The following is a 14613-nucleotide window of genomic DNA, read 5'->3' as shown; positions in this document are numbered from 1 at the left end:
CGTAGTACATCGTAGTAGACATCAAAGTAACTTCTATCTTGAGCATTTTTCCAAAAAATGTCATGTTATTTCCTCAAAATAATTTTGAAAATGACATAACCCAATCATTAAAAATTAGAATATGATCCAATCAAAGATCTATTTAGTTTAATTATTTTAGGTGTTCGAAGACTTGGCCATTTACTTGAATGCATAACTCTAGTTTACCCTGAAAATCGTTTTTAATAGATAGATATTTTTATTGAATTCCCTTTCGGGTTACAAACTTTACAACTCTTCCTTTCCTCTCGCACACGCATACATCGCTTTATCTCTCACAATCATCCCTCCGCTCTCACAATTCTCACACTCACTCCTCGCTCCCCCCCTCAACCCCTCTCTTCCTCCCCCCGCATACTCCCCCGCACCCTCATCCCTCGCACAACGCTTTATAACTATGATCTCCTATTCTATTTCGCTCTCTCTCTCTCTTTCTTTTTCTCTTGGACCCCCGCTTCCGAAGCACTCTTGTTTTAACACATTCTTTCCAAATTATACTCTCTCCTGCTCCAACCCTTCTCCACTCATACCTCCCCCTCCTCCATTATCCTCTCCTTTTCTATCACTTCCTCCCTGAATTCTTGAATCCTTCTTAGCCATATCTCGCCCTCCCCTTCTCCGTTTAGCACCCTTTCCGCCCAATCCCTCCATGTCCCCTCCACTCCCCAGCTTCCACATTCTTCCCAAACATGCTCCCAAACATTTCCACCATTCCGCATACCCTGCACTTCTTTCTTTCTTCTTTCTCCCAATATTTATTCCCCCTCATCTCTTCTCCCAATCTGAACCTCGTCACTCTTCTCCACCTCTTCTCTTTCCATCCCTTTTTCAAGTATTCCGGTACTCCTTGTGCTTTTACCCTCTTGTACCATTTATTATAATTGGATTTTTCTATTCTCTCCTCTCTTTCTCTCCTCTGTTCTTCCTTGTCCCTTCTTTCCATCTCCGATATCCAGTCCGTTGTCTCTCCCAGTGTCTCCCCCCTTTCTATACTGTTCCTTATCCTTTCTTTTTCTTCATAGAATGATCTTCTTTCTCTCTCCCATCCCGATTCCGCTTTCCCCTTTTCTTCTCTTTCTTTAATCTCCTCCCAGCATTTTCTCGCCAGACCGCTTCCCCTTCCTTCCTCCATTCTCCTTTTAAACCCCCACGCCCTCCTTCTCATTTTCGTCCTCTATTTTATTCCTTGTATCTCCATCACCATATATTCCGGCGTGCTCCTTCCAACCCCTAAAAGCCATTTTACGTATCTTTCTTGTATTCTCTCCATTTTTTCCCTTTCCCTCCATCCGTATATTTCCATTTCATATGCCATTATTGTCCAAATTAATCTGTCAAAAATCCACATCTTCTTCCCCCAGTCCCCTCCAAACTTTCTCTTTCCCAACCCCCATACTCCTCCCAACGCCGCCGCCGCCTTTCTCGCTCTCTCCCTCACCTGTCCCTCCTGCCCTCCGTTCTTCATGATTACGTATCCCAAGTAATTATACTCCTTCACTTCTTCAATTGGCTTCTCCCCCCCCCCATCTCCAATTCATTCTCTTCTCTCTTCCTCCTCTTCTTCTGCACCTCATCACCTTCGATTTCTTCACATTGAGTTCCAGTTCTTTTCTTTTTAAATATCCCTCCAATTTCGCTATCAAGCTCCTCATGTCTTCCTCCTCTTCCGCTAACAACACCACGTCGTCCGCGTAGCTCAATGAATATATTTTTTTCCCTTTTATTTTTACCCCTCCCCACCCTCCCCTCTTTATTTCTCTTTCTAGATCCGCTATTAATATATTGAAAAGTAATGGGCTTAGTGGACATCCCTGTCTCATCCCCCTCCCTGTCCAGAATTCTTCCCCCATCTCCCCCCTCACTCTCACTCTGCATTTTGTTTCCCTGTAGATTTCCTTGCACCGTCTAATCGTGTCCTTACTTATTCCCTCCTTCTCCATATGCTCCCACATCACCTCTTTATCCACTCCGTCGAAAGCTGCCTTCAGGTCAACGAAGAACAATGTTATTTTACCTCCTTTTTTACTTAGTTGTCTGTTAATTAAGTAGTTTATTATATATATATTGTCCATCGTCTCCCTCCCCTTCCTGAATCCCGCTTGTCCCTTCGCCAAGATCTTCTTTTCCTCCACCTGTTCCTTCAGTCTTTTTTCCAGCATCGTCGCATAAATGTTGTATAGCGTCGACATAATCGTAACTCCTCTAAAATCCTCCACATTGTCCCCTTTCCCCTTTTTTTTTACCGGCACCACCATACCCTCTTCCTATTCTTCTATCCATTCCTTCCCTTTCCATATTTCGTTACATGTCTTCCATATCCAATTTATCGCCTTTTTTCCTCCGTATTTCCATACTTCTCCAGAAATTCCGTCACCTCCTTTCGCTTTCCCCTCCCTCACCTTACTCAATGCACTTCTCACTTCTTTCCTCAACTCATTCATCCCCCCATCCTCCATCTCTCCTCTCTCTCCCATCCTCACTCTATACTCCACTCCTCCCATTATATTCCTGAAATATTCTTCCCATTTTTTTATTTCCAAGTTCTCCTTCCCTCTTCTTCTCTTTCTCCTTTCCCTCCCTATTATTTCCCAAATTTGTTTTTCTGTCTTTACTCTCTTTACCTCCTCTATCCATCTCTCCACTTCCCTTCTCTTCTTCTCCTCGCATAAATCTGTATATTCTTTCTTCATTCTTCTATACTCCTCTCTTCTTTCCTCCCTTCTTCTCCAGCCTCTCAACGCCGTTCTTACTTTTTTTTTCTCCACTCTACATTCTTCGTCCCACCATCCTCTCCTTTGTTCTTCCCCTCTCCTTTCTTGTCCATTTTCCAAAATTTTGTTAACTTTCTCTTTTACCTTTTTCCATTCCGTTTTCTCTTCCTCCTCTCCCCATATTTCCTTCGCTTTCTCGTTAAATTCCTCCTTTCCTTCCTCACTCCAACACCATCTCTTTCTTTTTCCTTTTTTCCTTTCACCCCCTCCTTTCCCCTTAATCTTTACCACTACCGGAAAATTATCTGAATCAATCTTGTCTGCTATCTCCATCCCTTCCATCTCGTTCCACGATTCCTCATTCCCTAACACATAATCTATAACCGACGTTCTTCTTGGTCCCTCATATGTCCACCTCCCCTCCTCATCCCTCTCCAATCCACCATTCATTATAAACCACCCTGTCTCTTCCAAAATCTCGATCATTCTTCTTCCCGCCTTATTTATTTTCCCATCTAATGAGTTTCTTCTTTCCTCCTCCTCCTCCTCTTCGTCCTCCTGTATCCTTCCTCCTTCTTTTCCCGTTCTTGCATTAAAATCTCCTCCGATTATTGTTTTTCCCATTTTTTCCTCTTTCTCCATCCAATTTTTTAAACAATCCCATCTTTCCTCCTCCTCCTCGTTCATATAAATTCCTATTATATTCCATATTTTCCTTTCTACTTTTATCTTTTCTATCATTATACCTTCTCTCTCACTCTCTTTGTTCTCTTCACCTGATCCTTCTATCTCCTTTTTTCTTCCCACTATCATTCCTCTTTTCGCTCTTTCTTTATTATTTCTTCTACTTGCCCATTGTTGCCTCCATACATATCCTTTTGGTAATCTTTTCTCTATCCCTTTCCATCTCTTCTCCTCCACCCAAGTCTCCAACAAAAACATCACGTCCCACTCGTTCAGTCTCTCCCAGAAATTCTTGTCTTTATTTCCTAGTCCCGCCACATTCCAGAAGGCAATTTTCAGTCTTTTACGGTTTTCCTTTTTCCACCCTTCCTCCTCTCTCTCCTCCGCATCTCTACCCTCTCTCTCCCTCTCTTTCCTCCTCTCCTGCTCCCCCTCACCCTCCTTTACTTCTTCGCCTTCTCCACTATTGCCTTCCTTCTCTTTTTCTATGTAATTCTTCCTTCTTTCCTCTCCTCTCCTTCCCCCTGAGCGTCCTTCTTCTTTCTATCTCCTCTTCCGTCCATCAAGTCTTCCTTATACTGGTTCCACCACCACCACTTTCCTTCAATGTTCATTTTTATTCCACTTACCCATACCTTCCTTCCCTTCTCTCTTTCTATTCTTGCTATCTCTCTCATATTTCTCTCTATTTTTCTTTCCTTCCAGGATCTATCCTCCTGCATCCAAATCTTTGTCCCTTTTAGTTTCTCTTTTTTTTTCATTGTTCTCTCTTTATCCTCTTCATTCCTCATGTTTAGTAGTACTATCCCACCCCTCTCCCCTTTTCCCTCCTCTACCATCTTTATCTTCTCCGCCTCTATATCTATCTCCAATTTCTTTAATATTTCTTTCACCTCTCCTTCCATTTTTTTTTATCCTCCGTATTTCTAATCCCTTTTATAATTACATTTTTTTTCCTTTCGTTTTTATCCCTTTCATCTATAATTTTCTCCAACTTTATCACTTTATTCTTCGTCTCCGAACACTCCTTTCTTCCTTCCTCCACTTTTATTTCCAGTTCTATTAGTTTTCCTCTCATTATCTCCCTCTCCTTCCTCCACTCAAAATCGTTTTTAATAGTGTGTGTTATATTCTGTAATGTAGGTATTGTTTAGTGATGTAAAAATGTAAACCGGTTTTTATGTGTATTGTATTTTACGTTCTATAATATAAAATATATTAATTTCAGTTTTTTTGTAATTTAGAAAAAACAATTATAATAATATTATTATACCAAAAAATGATTACATCAAGACAAGGTTTGTTTCTTATTTGGCGTCAATTTACTGCCAGACTTTTGCCGCCAAACAACGAGCAAGTTTTGGCAATAATTTGCCATTGGTATTTTCTCGCTAAAATTTGCTCACTATTTGACGTCAATTTGCCATCAGGCTGTTGTCGTCAATTTGCTCGTTGTTTAGAGTCAACTTGCCGTTGGGCTCTTGTCGTTAACACTTTCTTGCTATTTGACGTCAATTTGCTGTCTGGTTTTTATTGTTAAGACTTGCTCGCAATTTGGCGCAAATTTAGTGTCAAGTCAATGTAAAACTTTACTAAATAGTTGGTGTCAATTTGACGTCAATAATCAGCGCATGTTTTGCTGCAATTTTGGTTACAATTTATCAACAACGTTTGATATCACAAATTTTGTTACATATTTTCAGCCGTTTTGTCGCCAAAATTTGTGGCAAGTGTGTGGTATTATTTGCTCGGATAGATTTTGCTATCTGGGAATATGTATTTTCCAAAAGAATACAAATTGTAAGGGAAAAATCTTTAAATTGAAAAAGGCCCTTTACATCTTGAAACAAGCATTGTTGAGGTGGAATATCAAATTCACAGATTTCCTGAAGAAAAAGAGATTTAAGCTGCTCGAAAGTGAGCATTGCATATTTAGAAAAAAGGAAAGCAATCTTATTATGGGAATATAAGTGGATGACGAAATTCTCGTAGGAAACAAAATGACTAAAATGGAAGAGGTGTTAAAAGACTTGAGCACAGAATTTAAAATGACAATAATAAGAAATCTAAAGACTTTTGTCGGAATGGAGATAACTAAAGGAGATGGAGGACTAAAATTGACACAGATTGCCTATACCGAAAAGATGCTGAAACAGTATGAAATGGATAATGCAAAACCTGTGAAGACTCCAAAAATATTAGAAGAAAGCAATCAAGCATCTCTGGTGAAAAGAGACTTTCCATACAGACAACTAATAGAGAACATGCTTTATCTGTCTACGAAAATCAGACCAGACATATTATTTGCGGTTAATTTTAGCAGTAGATACATTGAGGAATATACTCGAGATAATATAAATGACGCGAAGTATATCCTGAAATACTTAAGAAGAAGCATCAGCGAAGAAATTAAGTACACCGATGGAGAAAAACTAAATTAGTTGAAAGTCTACTGTAATGCTGATTTCGCTAAAGATGTGGATTTTAGACGCAGCACAACGGGCTACATCATATTATACGCAGGAAGAACACCAAGTTAGTGTTCTAGAAAACAGCAAATAATAGCTTTATCGAGCGCAGAAGCAGAATATATAACAGCAGCGGAGTGCTGTTGTGAACTAATATATCTAAAAACTTTACTCAAAAAATTGTTCAGCGAGCCTATTGATATTAAATTGAATGTCGACAACCAGAGCGCTATAATGTTAATGACAAACGAGGTAATAAATCAGCCACGCATATAGACGTTAAATATAGATTTGTACATGAGTTGGTTTAAGATAAAGTTATTAATCTTAAGTATTGTCTGACTAATAATCAAGTAGCAGACATGCTCACGAAACCGTTAAACATTGAAAAATTTAATGCTTGTAATAATGTTGTAGTGTGTTGAATAGATCAAATAATTAAGAGAGTGTTAAATGTAGGTAATTCTACGATCTTAATTTTCGCTCTGTCAGGTTCGTCGATACATTGAAAAATATTAGCGTAACATTAGAAGGAAATAAAGTAAGGGGAAAAACTCGCCCCTTTCCGTAGCGAGTAAGCGAGCTAAATAAACTTGCGTATTAGCGGCTTGGCTAAGCATAGATGAGTAGATATTGTAATTCTTAATTTGTGATATTTCTTATATTTTTATCTTATATTAAAGCTATTCTTTTGTATGTTAGAGCTCTTTTGTATTTGTCGGATTTTGTGTTTTGAGTCAGTTCTACAACTGCTTTGTAAAATAAATGTTATCAAAAAATTCATTAGACTGAGTAAAATCAAATTCCACCGTTCAACAGATATAAATATTTTGAGATTGGCGTAAACGTCGGTTCGCCGAGTTTTGTAAAGAGCATCGTGAATGATCAGAGAGGAAATGAGTTGCCGATGTCGCTCAACACGTGGAACATTTACGTTCATCAATGGACCATTGAAAGCATGCTTCGAAACGAATCAACGAGGTTTTACGACTTTGCGAACATAGGTGTCTGATCACCGCCAGAATTAGCATAATGAATGGAATAAAACTCTAACGGCTCGATTTACTGACACGCACATGACGATGACTGAGCGCTAGTCACAACAGCGATAATTTCGATAAGAGTCAGCTCATAGACTGTGAGCTGCTTACACTTATATTTAATGTGTAAAAAATATTATACTTTTTTTATTATTGTCATTTTAAGAATAAATATATTTATAGAAAATAAACATGATTCTTTTTTTCAATTTAATAAGCATTCGACGATCCTGGGGAAAGATAAAATTTATTTAACATTATATAAAATTTAAAAAGTTGTAACATATATTTCAATAAAATACAACATTAATTTTGTTATATACAACATTAGTTTTGTATTATGGATGAACTACTCTACTTACACACAAAGTTTCAGAGATTTTTAAACTTTTGGGTTGTTTAACTTCTTTTGTGAGTTGTGGTGTAAACAAAAGTATCACCATAAGGATATTTCAGAAGAAAACAAATATATAATAGTCTTACAACTGTAATTGATATTTTTTATAAATAATATTATATATATAATAATTTTTTATAAATTATATATACATTAACTTATTGTGATTTATTTGCTATTTTATCCGCAATTGTTTGCACAGCCAGCGCCCCTAACTCCTCTGCCTAAATATAAAATATTTGTTATTAAAATTAATATATAAAACGGATTTTTAATATAAAGTAAATAATTCTAGTGCAGATAATTCAAAGAGCGTTAATTAAACCACTTTACTCGGTTTTGAAATTAATTGCTATTATACAGGATGATTAATTTTAATTTTAACAGACAAATATTCCAAAAATATCTAATTTTACAAAAAAAAAACTTTTATAAATAAAAATTGTATAGTTTTAAAGGACATAAGATGGTACTATCAGTTTGATCTTGAAGAGTTATTTAAAGGTCATATAAAGGTGATATGAAATTTCTTAAATGGAACCTACTATTTCTCATTAGATATTTTTGTAGCTTATATGAAGAGCTTTTTAAAACACTATAACAAAATATATTTTGATTGAATCTTTTTCGAGTTATGCGGTTTAAAAGTTACATTAGCTTCGATATTCAAGTTTCTGATTTTAAAAAATATTTAATAAAAGGCTATTGTGTTATAGTATTTTAGAAAACTCTGAAAATAAGTTATATAAATGTGCAATAAGAAATAGAGATAGACTTCATAAAAATCCGGCGAATGTGCAGTGTGCAAGGGTATAAAGTAAAAACTTGAAAAATTTTAATAGAATATTGTTATTGTTTTATTTCATATTCGTATAGTTTATTTCGAAAGTTTTTCAAAATACACAATATAAAATATAACACAATATTTTTTTATTAAGTATTTTCAAAATATGAGGCTTAAACGTCGGCGTTAAAATGTAACATTCAAACCGCATAACTCGAAAAATTCTTAATAAAAAAAATATTTTTTTGTAGTATTTTGGAAAGCTCTCGAGCTACGATAAGCTAAATGAATATGAAATGAGAAATAGTAGATTCCATTTAAGAAATTAAGGATAACTTTCATGTAACCTGCAGTTAACTCTTCAAGGTCGAACCGAAGGTACTATCTTATATTTCTTTCAAATTCATATAACTTTTATTTCGAAAGTTTTTTTTTTTTTTCATAAAATTGAATATTTTTAAAATATTTGTTAAGATTAAAATTAATCACCCTGTATAATAGCTACAATGTAAATCTGATAGTGACAAATATGACTAAAGTTGTTTAATTTTTGTGCAAGCATCTAGCAATGTACTATGTAATATAATACTATAAAAACAAATAAAATAAATTTTTAATTAATTTTAAAAGTTTCTATCATTCAAAGAAATATAATATGCATATTATAACTAATAATGTTTCTAATCAGTATTTCAATTAAAATGTAAACAAATCAATTTTTGTATGAGTACACCGAATAAACATTAATCCTACATCTTTTACATAAATTATTTCTTACCGTACTTATATAATGTGATAAACATATAACTTGAATACTCACTGCGCCTTTACCAAAGGCTCCAAGTCCTCTTCCAATTCCTCTTCCAATTCCTCTTCCAAATCCTCTTCCAAACCCTCCCTTAAAAGGATATAATTTATGTATAATATCAATTGCAAATATTTAAAATTTTATAAAATTAGAAAACAAGTTTTAATCGTAAAATTTTGACTAAAAATTACTTACACGTCGTGGATCAGCTTCGCTCATTGCATCAGCTTCGGACGAAGCTTTTGTTTTAGATTCATAAAAAGTCATAATAAAGACTATGACAAAGATCAACGATAGATATAACAGTCGCATTTTTTTAAATTGCTAAATCACAAATTATGTTTATCCGTATTTTTTTAATTTGCTACCAATGCGTAACGCTTATATAGCACAAAGAATGCGATATAGCAGACATAAAATGCAACAAATACTTTTATGTCGCAATAATCTATGTACGTATATATGTTTAAAAAATACCTTAACATTTAAAAAATACTATAAATAAAGCATATACATATATTCACAATTATCAAAACGTATGACTGTGTAGTAAATGCATCATTTTTTTTAATAAAAAAAAGAAGTTTGTAGTTACATAAAAAAAAACGGCATCACTATTTCAGGTAAATAAAATGGTGTTAAAACAAAATTTTTTTTTTAAGATATAGACATTTTAATTGTAACACTTGACAGTTTATTATGCTGACTTTTATATTTCTTTAGTAATATTATTTTGTTGTATATGAGTTTAATGTCTAATAATTACAGCATTTAACGATAAGTAAATATTACGATTTGCAATTTTAACGATTATTTTACTGTTTACACTATCAAAGCAATGCAAATAATAATTTATTTTTCCAATAGGTCATGTATATTTTAACATATTTTTAAATTAAAATTATTGTCTTATAAATTTTTCTGAAATATGTTTTTTTGATTAACAATACAGTAATTATGAAGAAGACGGTCCTGTTCTCCGATGTCCTTGAAATTTTATATACACATAGTTTTTAACCTCAAGAAAACAAATGTGTAAGTTAAAATCGTCGTACATTATTATTTCATAAGTTATAAGTTTTAAAAATTGATACTTGCGAGATTAAAAAAACTGTTTATTAATGTAATTACTTCTTTCCATCATGTACCATGACAATTTGCGCTTGCTGCCTGTGCATCCGCGCATGCTTTATGACCATCTCTTATTTCGTCGAAATTTGAGTTTGTGCACTAATAAATTATATCTCTAATTTTTTGTTGTTTAAAGCGTTTCCTAGCTACATAACAAAACTTATGCTACACATCTATTTTATTTCGATCCCCCTGTACTTAGTCATGATGACCAAGCATGAAGTTGCATGATTTTTTGGCTTTAACACATGACAGAGATAATTAATTAACTTTTTAATTGAACAAAAATTAATTAGAAAGGTAATGTAATATTCAAAGTGCAACGTGAAATTAATATTGAATCCAAGTACTTTTCATTTCGCTGTCGAAAAGTATTTTGTGACAAAAATTAATAGAAAAAGAAAGTAATAAAACAATGTAAATTTATGACAAGTTCAAACGAGGATACATGGTTCAGTAATTTTAAGCTAATTGTAAGTTTAAAAACAATATGCAGATTAACTGCATATTTTATAATGCTGCGACCACCTAGACAAAGTTTTTTGTGCACGGAACTAGAAATATCAGATTATTTAGTTGTCGATTAAATTTCTCTTTGCCGAAAGGTATGAAATACTTAATGTATTCAATATTGTTTGGATCTTGGCAAGGGTTGGATTTGTAAATAAGTGCATCTCTGAATAAATATAAACCTTTATTTTTTTTCTCCAACGTTGTGTTTCCTCCTCGTCCAGCCATGTGGACCCGTGATTTTGCATTTGTTCTCGTCCAGCCGGGTGGACTCATAATCTTACATTGAATAATAACCGTATAATCTAATATGTTGTCGATAGGACGGTTGTAATGACACTGCCGGACTCGAGATTAACGCGCACTTAAAGTATTCATTATCTTCGAGATACGGTTTCGAAAAATGGTAGGCGAAGGATATTACGTGGTAACAGTTAAAGATTCGCATATTAAATATATGTAATAATTAATGGAATAATTTTTTTTTATGAAACAGCCCTAACAAATTGTTTGATATTTATCATCATTATACATCATATAATTTGCAATAAATCAAATATAAGTTTGTATCAACTGGACAAACAGAAATTTATCTGTACTTGGTGGTTTGGGAAAAATAGTTAAAATTGTCAAGGTTAAAATCGGCAAGAGAAAATATAATTGCGGCAGAATTATAGAAAGAAATGAATTTTTGGTGGTTATAAACGGGACAGTGGAAAAATATTTCTAATATCAGTCCCAAATCGCTCTGAAAAAACTTTGATACAGTTCATTCGCCAATGGATTCAGTCTGACTCAACAATAATCTCAAATTGTTGAAAGTTCTATAATTGTTTAAATAGTAAAAACTTTCAACATTTTACTGTTAATCACTCCGTACATTTTGTCGTTCCAGATACAAATAAGATATTCGAAATTAAAATAAAAAAGAACGGTAATTATATAATATCAAGAGGCCCGGTAGTGCCTCGCGCCAAGTATAGGCGTAGCGTACTAGTGAGCCTCTCTTACGCGAGACGCCGTATTGAGAAAAACGTAATTATCATATCTCAATATCGGCTTTCAATCGCTTTCTAAATAGGTTTACTGTGTAGATTAGGCTCGAATTATATCAGGAAAGTGTTTATATTTTTTTGCTATGTATTCTACTAACGGAAATATCGCGATGTAAAGTTTTCTTTTAAAAATAAAAATGATTAAGAAATTAAGAAATCGATGTATGTACGTTTTCCTTTTTCGTCGTGGCGCTGATTGCTGTACTTTTCGTTTTCGCGCCGCTAGATGGTGTGGATTGATATTGACATGTAGGAACTGGTATAGATTTAGGTCCCACAATAATTACGGCCGTTCACAATGTATAATAGATATATAATATATTTGATATAATTAATACAATGAATGTGTTAACCCGGACAATGCTAAGTGACGACTGACTCTTTGTGTGCTGCTTGATTCGCAAATTAAAATGTAACCGATATCTTATTATTTAAATGTACTATTCGTGTGAAGATGTTGGTTGTCGCAGATGATTGGTAGTTGTCGTCCTCCAATGGAAAGAGGTGAGTCGCTACAGACATGACATGTTTAGGTTAGGGGGACTTCCGGTTTGGCGGTGATCAAGTATGGACACGTGTTTAGTTCGTGCAGATTATTGAACGTTTATTCGATCATATATCCAGCGTTACTGTGAGTTTTGCATCTGAGACATTTATTTTACTCTATTGCTGGCCGGAAGATCCTTTGGCTTGTTTCTCGTCCTGCGTGTGGGATTACTCTGCTGAATTGCCACTTCCTAACCTCTTGAGCACGTGTCCGCAGCAATACGGGCACGTGCTCCCGCCTTATAAAGAAGATACGGACATAGATTCGCAATCATTTCCGAGCTTTCAAGCACCACTTCCCGGGGACAATATGTCAATTAACAGATTGCGTAGTGGCCACACTTCTCTCAGATCTAGCTTGTTTCGCTTCCGAGTCGTGGATTTTCCTTATTGCTTGAGCTGTAATGTCATTGAGGATCCGGATCACATGTTCTGGGTCCGCGCTGGTTTTGAGCGTCAACGGACAAGGTTTTCGACACAACCTGACTCTGATTCATTTTTGTTGTTATTTCTCGTCATTCGACAGATCACGCAAAGTTCACATTTACTTTCAATTTTATAATTAGTCACTCGAATTGAAGCACGAACAAAAAAGTTTTATATTAAAGATGAATTATTGCACACAAAGTTTCACAATGTTAAATTTTTAAAGATTCTCTAACTTTTTTTGGTGAAAATCTTATAATTATTATAGAGCATATTAATCTGATTAAATCGTTCTTATAATAAGAAGCTTTACGCATATAGAGTAACAAATAAATTAAAAATTTTTTAGTTGCGGCTCAAAAATAATTCTTACGGAAATAAAGTATTTTCATATGTAGAGGTTTTTCACTTTCCTCCATACAACTCGGAAACTATTGAAGATATCAAAAAAAGTTTTATACAAAATTTTTATGGTAGAAACACCTCCGTTTAACTGCAATAATAGAATTAGAAAATTTTTTTTTTATATTTTATAAACAATTTTGGTAAAAATTTTTTTTTATTTAATTCTGTTACTGCAGTTAAATATAGTTGTTTTTGCTGTAAAACTTTAGTATAAAACTTTTTTTGATATTATAAATAGTTTTCGAGTTATATCGAAAAAAGGAAAAATTTCCTTCCATTTGTAAGGGGTGGTTTTACTCCTTTAAAGTGAAATTTAGCACAAACAAAAAATAGTTGTGTTACAGATGAACTACTCTACATGCACACAAAGTATCATATTTTTTCAAATTTCCTGGTTGCCTAACCTTTCGTGTTAGTTTTAGTTGAATTATTTAGATTTTTGAAATAAATAATTATTTTATTAATGCTTTTTATTGCATAAGTTTCTGACACTATCGAAGCGCTCTATTGCTGATTCGTACACTAACTAGTATGCAGTTTCTGACATTCATGCGATACTTTCTGATGCCACGAGTATTCCGTTTCTGACATTTCGAAGTGTCACAACCGAAAAAGATAAAATTGTCTTTTTTATAATTTTAACAGCAATAAACATTTAATTAAGTAATATAATTACATTTTGTTAACTTGTGTAAAACTAAGGAATATAAAAAACATAATAGAAACAGTAAACATAATAGGAACATCATAAGTAATAACAGTAATAACAATTGTCTATCACACCACGCGTTGACTCCTCCCACCCCCACCCCACAATTGTCGCGCGGCGTTTCACCCCCGTTCTCTCCCTAAGGCCCACCCGCTCTCACCTGCCGCGCCCGACTTATTATGTGCTCCGCGCTAATTCGTCAAAATTCAGTAATTTCTTACTCGGTAACGGTTACGAATTTCACTAAATGATATCTGACTTTTCGATTTGTATTCCCGATATCTATCTACAGTTACCGGGAAGGAAACCTTATTTCAAACACCCTGTATATATATATATATATATATATACAGGGTGTCCCAGATCAGTGGACGATGCCGAAAATGATAGGTAGATTTAATCGAATTAAAACGAAAAGTCCTGTACCATTTTGAAAAATTCTCAATAGTTTTTAAGAAAAAAATTAATTTATGTACGCGTAAGAGCGACGAAGAAGCGTGGGCTGAGTGAGCGCGACAGACGACGGTGTTATTTCTAGTCATTCTACTGCCGCGCTCACTCACGCGCAGCTTTCTTGTCGCTCTTACGCTTATGCATTTTATATATTTTAATTTTTTTCTCGAAAACTATTGAGAATTTTTCAAAATGGTAAAAGACTTTTCGTTTTAATTTGATTAAATCTACCTATCATTTTCGGCATCGTCCACTGATCTGGGACACCCTGTATATATATATATATAACAGTAAAATGTTAATGAAAAAAATGCAGGTAGGCTCAATTTTCACAAACTAAATATTTTATTTTACAGAGCACATTTATTCGTCGTGTTAGTTTAAGACTAAAACAAAAAATTAACAGAGATAAAAAGGTTAATTCCAAATTACAAAATACATCTAACA

At 34.2% G+C, this 14613-nt stretch overlaps 3 protein-coding genes, 1 long non-coding RNA gene and 1 pseudogene across 4 annotated transcripts; 2 read left to right on the top strand and 3 right to left on the bottom strand.

The window, feature by feature from the left end:
• Positions 1-661: 661 nt before the first annotated feature.
• Positions 662-1171, bottom strand: LOC139101921 (golgin subfamily A member 6-like protein 2). Its single transcript, XM_070655433.1, has one exon. It carries the CDS (start codon positions 1169-1171, stop codon positions 662-664), a length of 510 nt encoding a protein of 169 aa, XP_070511534.1.
• Positions 1172-2303: 1132 nt separating this feature from the next.
• On the bottom strand, positions 2304-3692 carry LOC139101919 (golgin subfamily A member 6-like protein 6). Its single transcript, XM_070655432.1, has one exon. The coding sequence runs from the start codon at positions 3690-3692 to the stop codon at positions 2304-2306; it is 1389 nt and encodes a 462-aa protein (XP_070511533.1).
• A 1742-nt stretch (positions 3693-5434) lies between these two features.
• LOC139101918 (uncharacterized) lies at positions 5435-5875 on the top strand. Its single transcript, XM_070655430.1, has one exon. The coding sequence runs from the start codon at positions 5435-5437 to the stop codon at positions 5873-5875; it is 441 nt and encodes a 146-aa protein (XP_070511531.1).
• A 1538-nt stretch (positions 5876-7413) lies between these two features.
• LOC139101812 (uncharacterized) lies at positions 7414-9284 on the bottom strand. Its single transcript, XR_011545631.1, has 3 exons — positions 9127-9284; positions 8944-9021; positions 7414-7563 (listed from the first exon to the last, which is right to left on the bottom strand). It is a non-coding gene; the product is annotated as an uncharacterized lncRNA (long non-coding RNA).
• Positions 9285-10279: 995 nt separating this feature from the next.
• LOC139101917 (uncharacterized) lies at positions 10280-12965 on the top strand (annotated as a pseudogene).
• The last annotated feature ends 1648 nt before the right edge of the window (positions 12966-14613 follow it).

Source organism: Cardiocondyla obscurior, linkage group LG04, assembly GCF_019399895.1.
Source record: "Cardiocondyla obscurior isolate alpha-2009 linkage group LG04, Cobs3.1, whole genome shotgun sequence".
Taxonomy (NCBI): Eukaryota; Metazoa; Arthropoda; class Insecta; order Hymenoptera; family Formicidae; genus Cardiocondyla; species Cardiocondyla obscurior.
The sequence above is the reverse complement of the archived record's forward strand: the minus strand, read 5'-3'. Positions and strand labels throughout refer to the sequence as shown.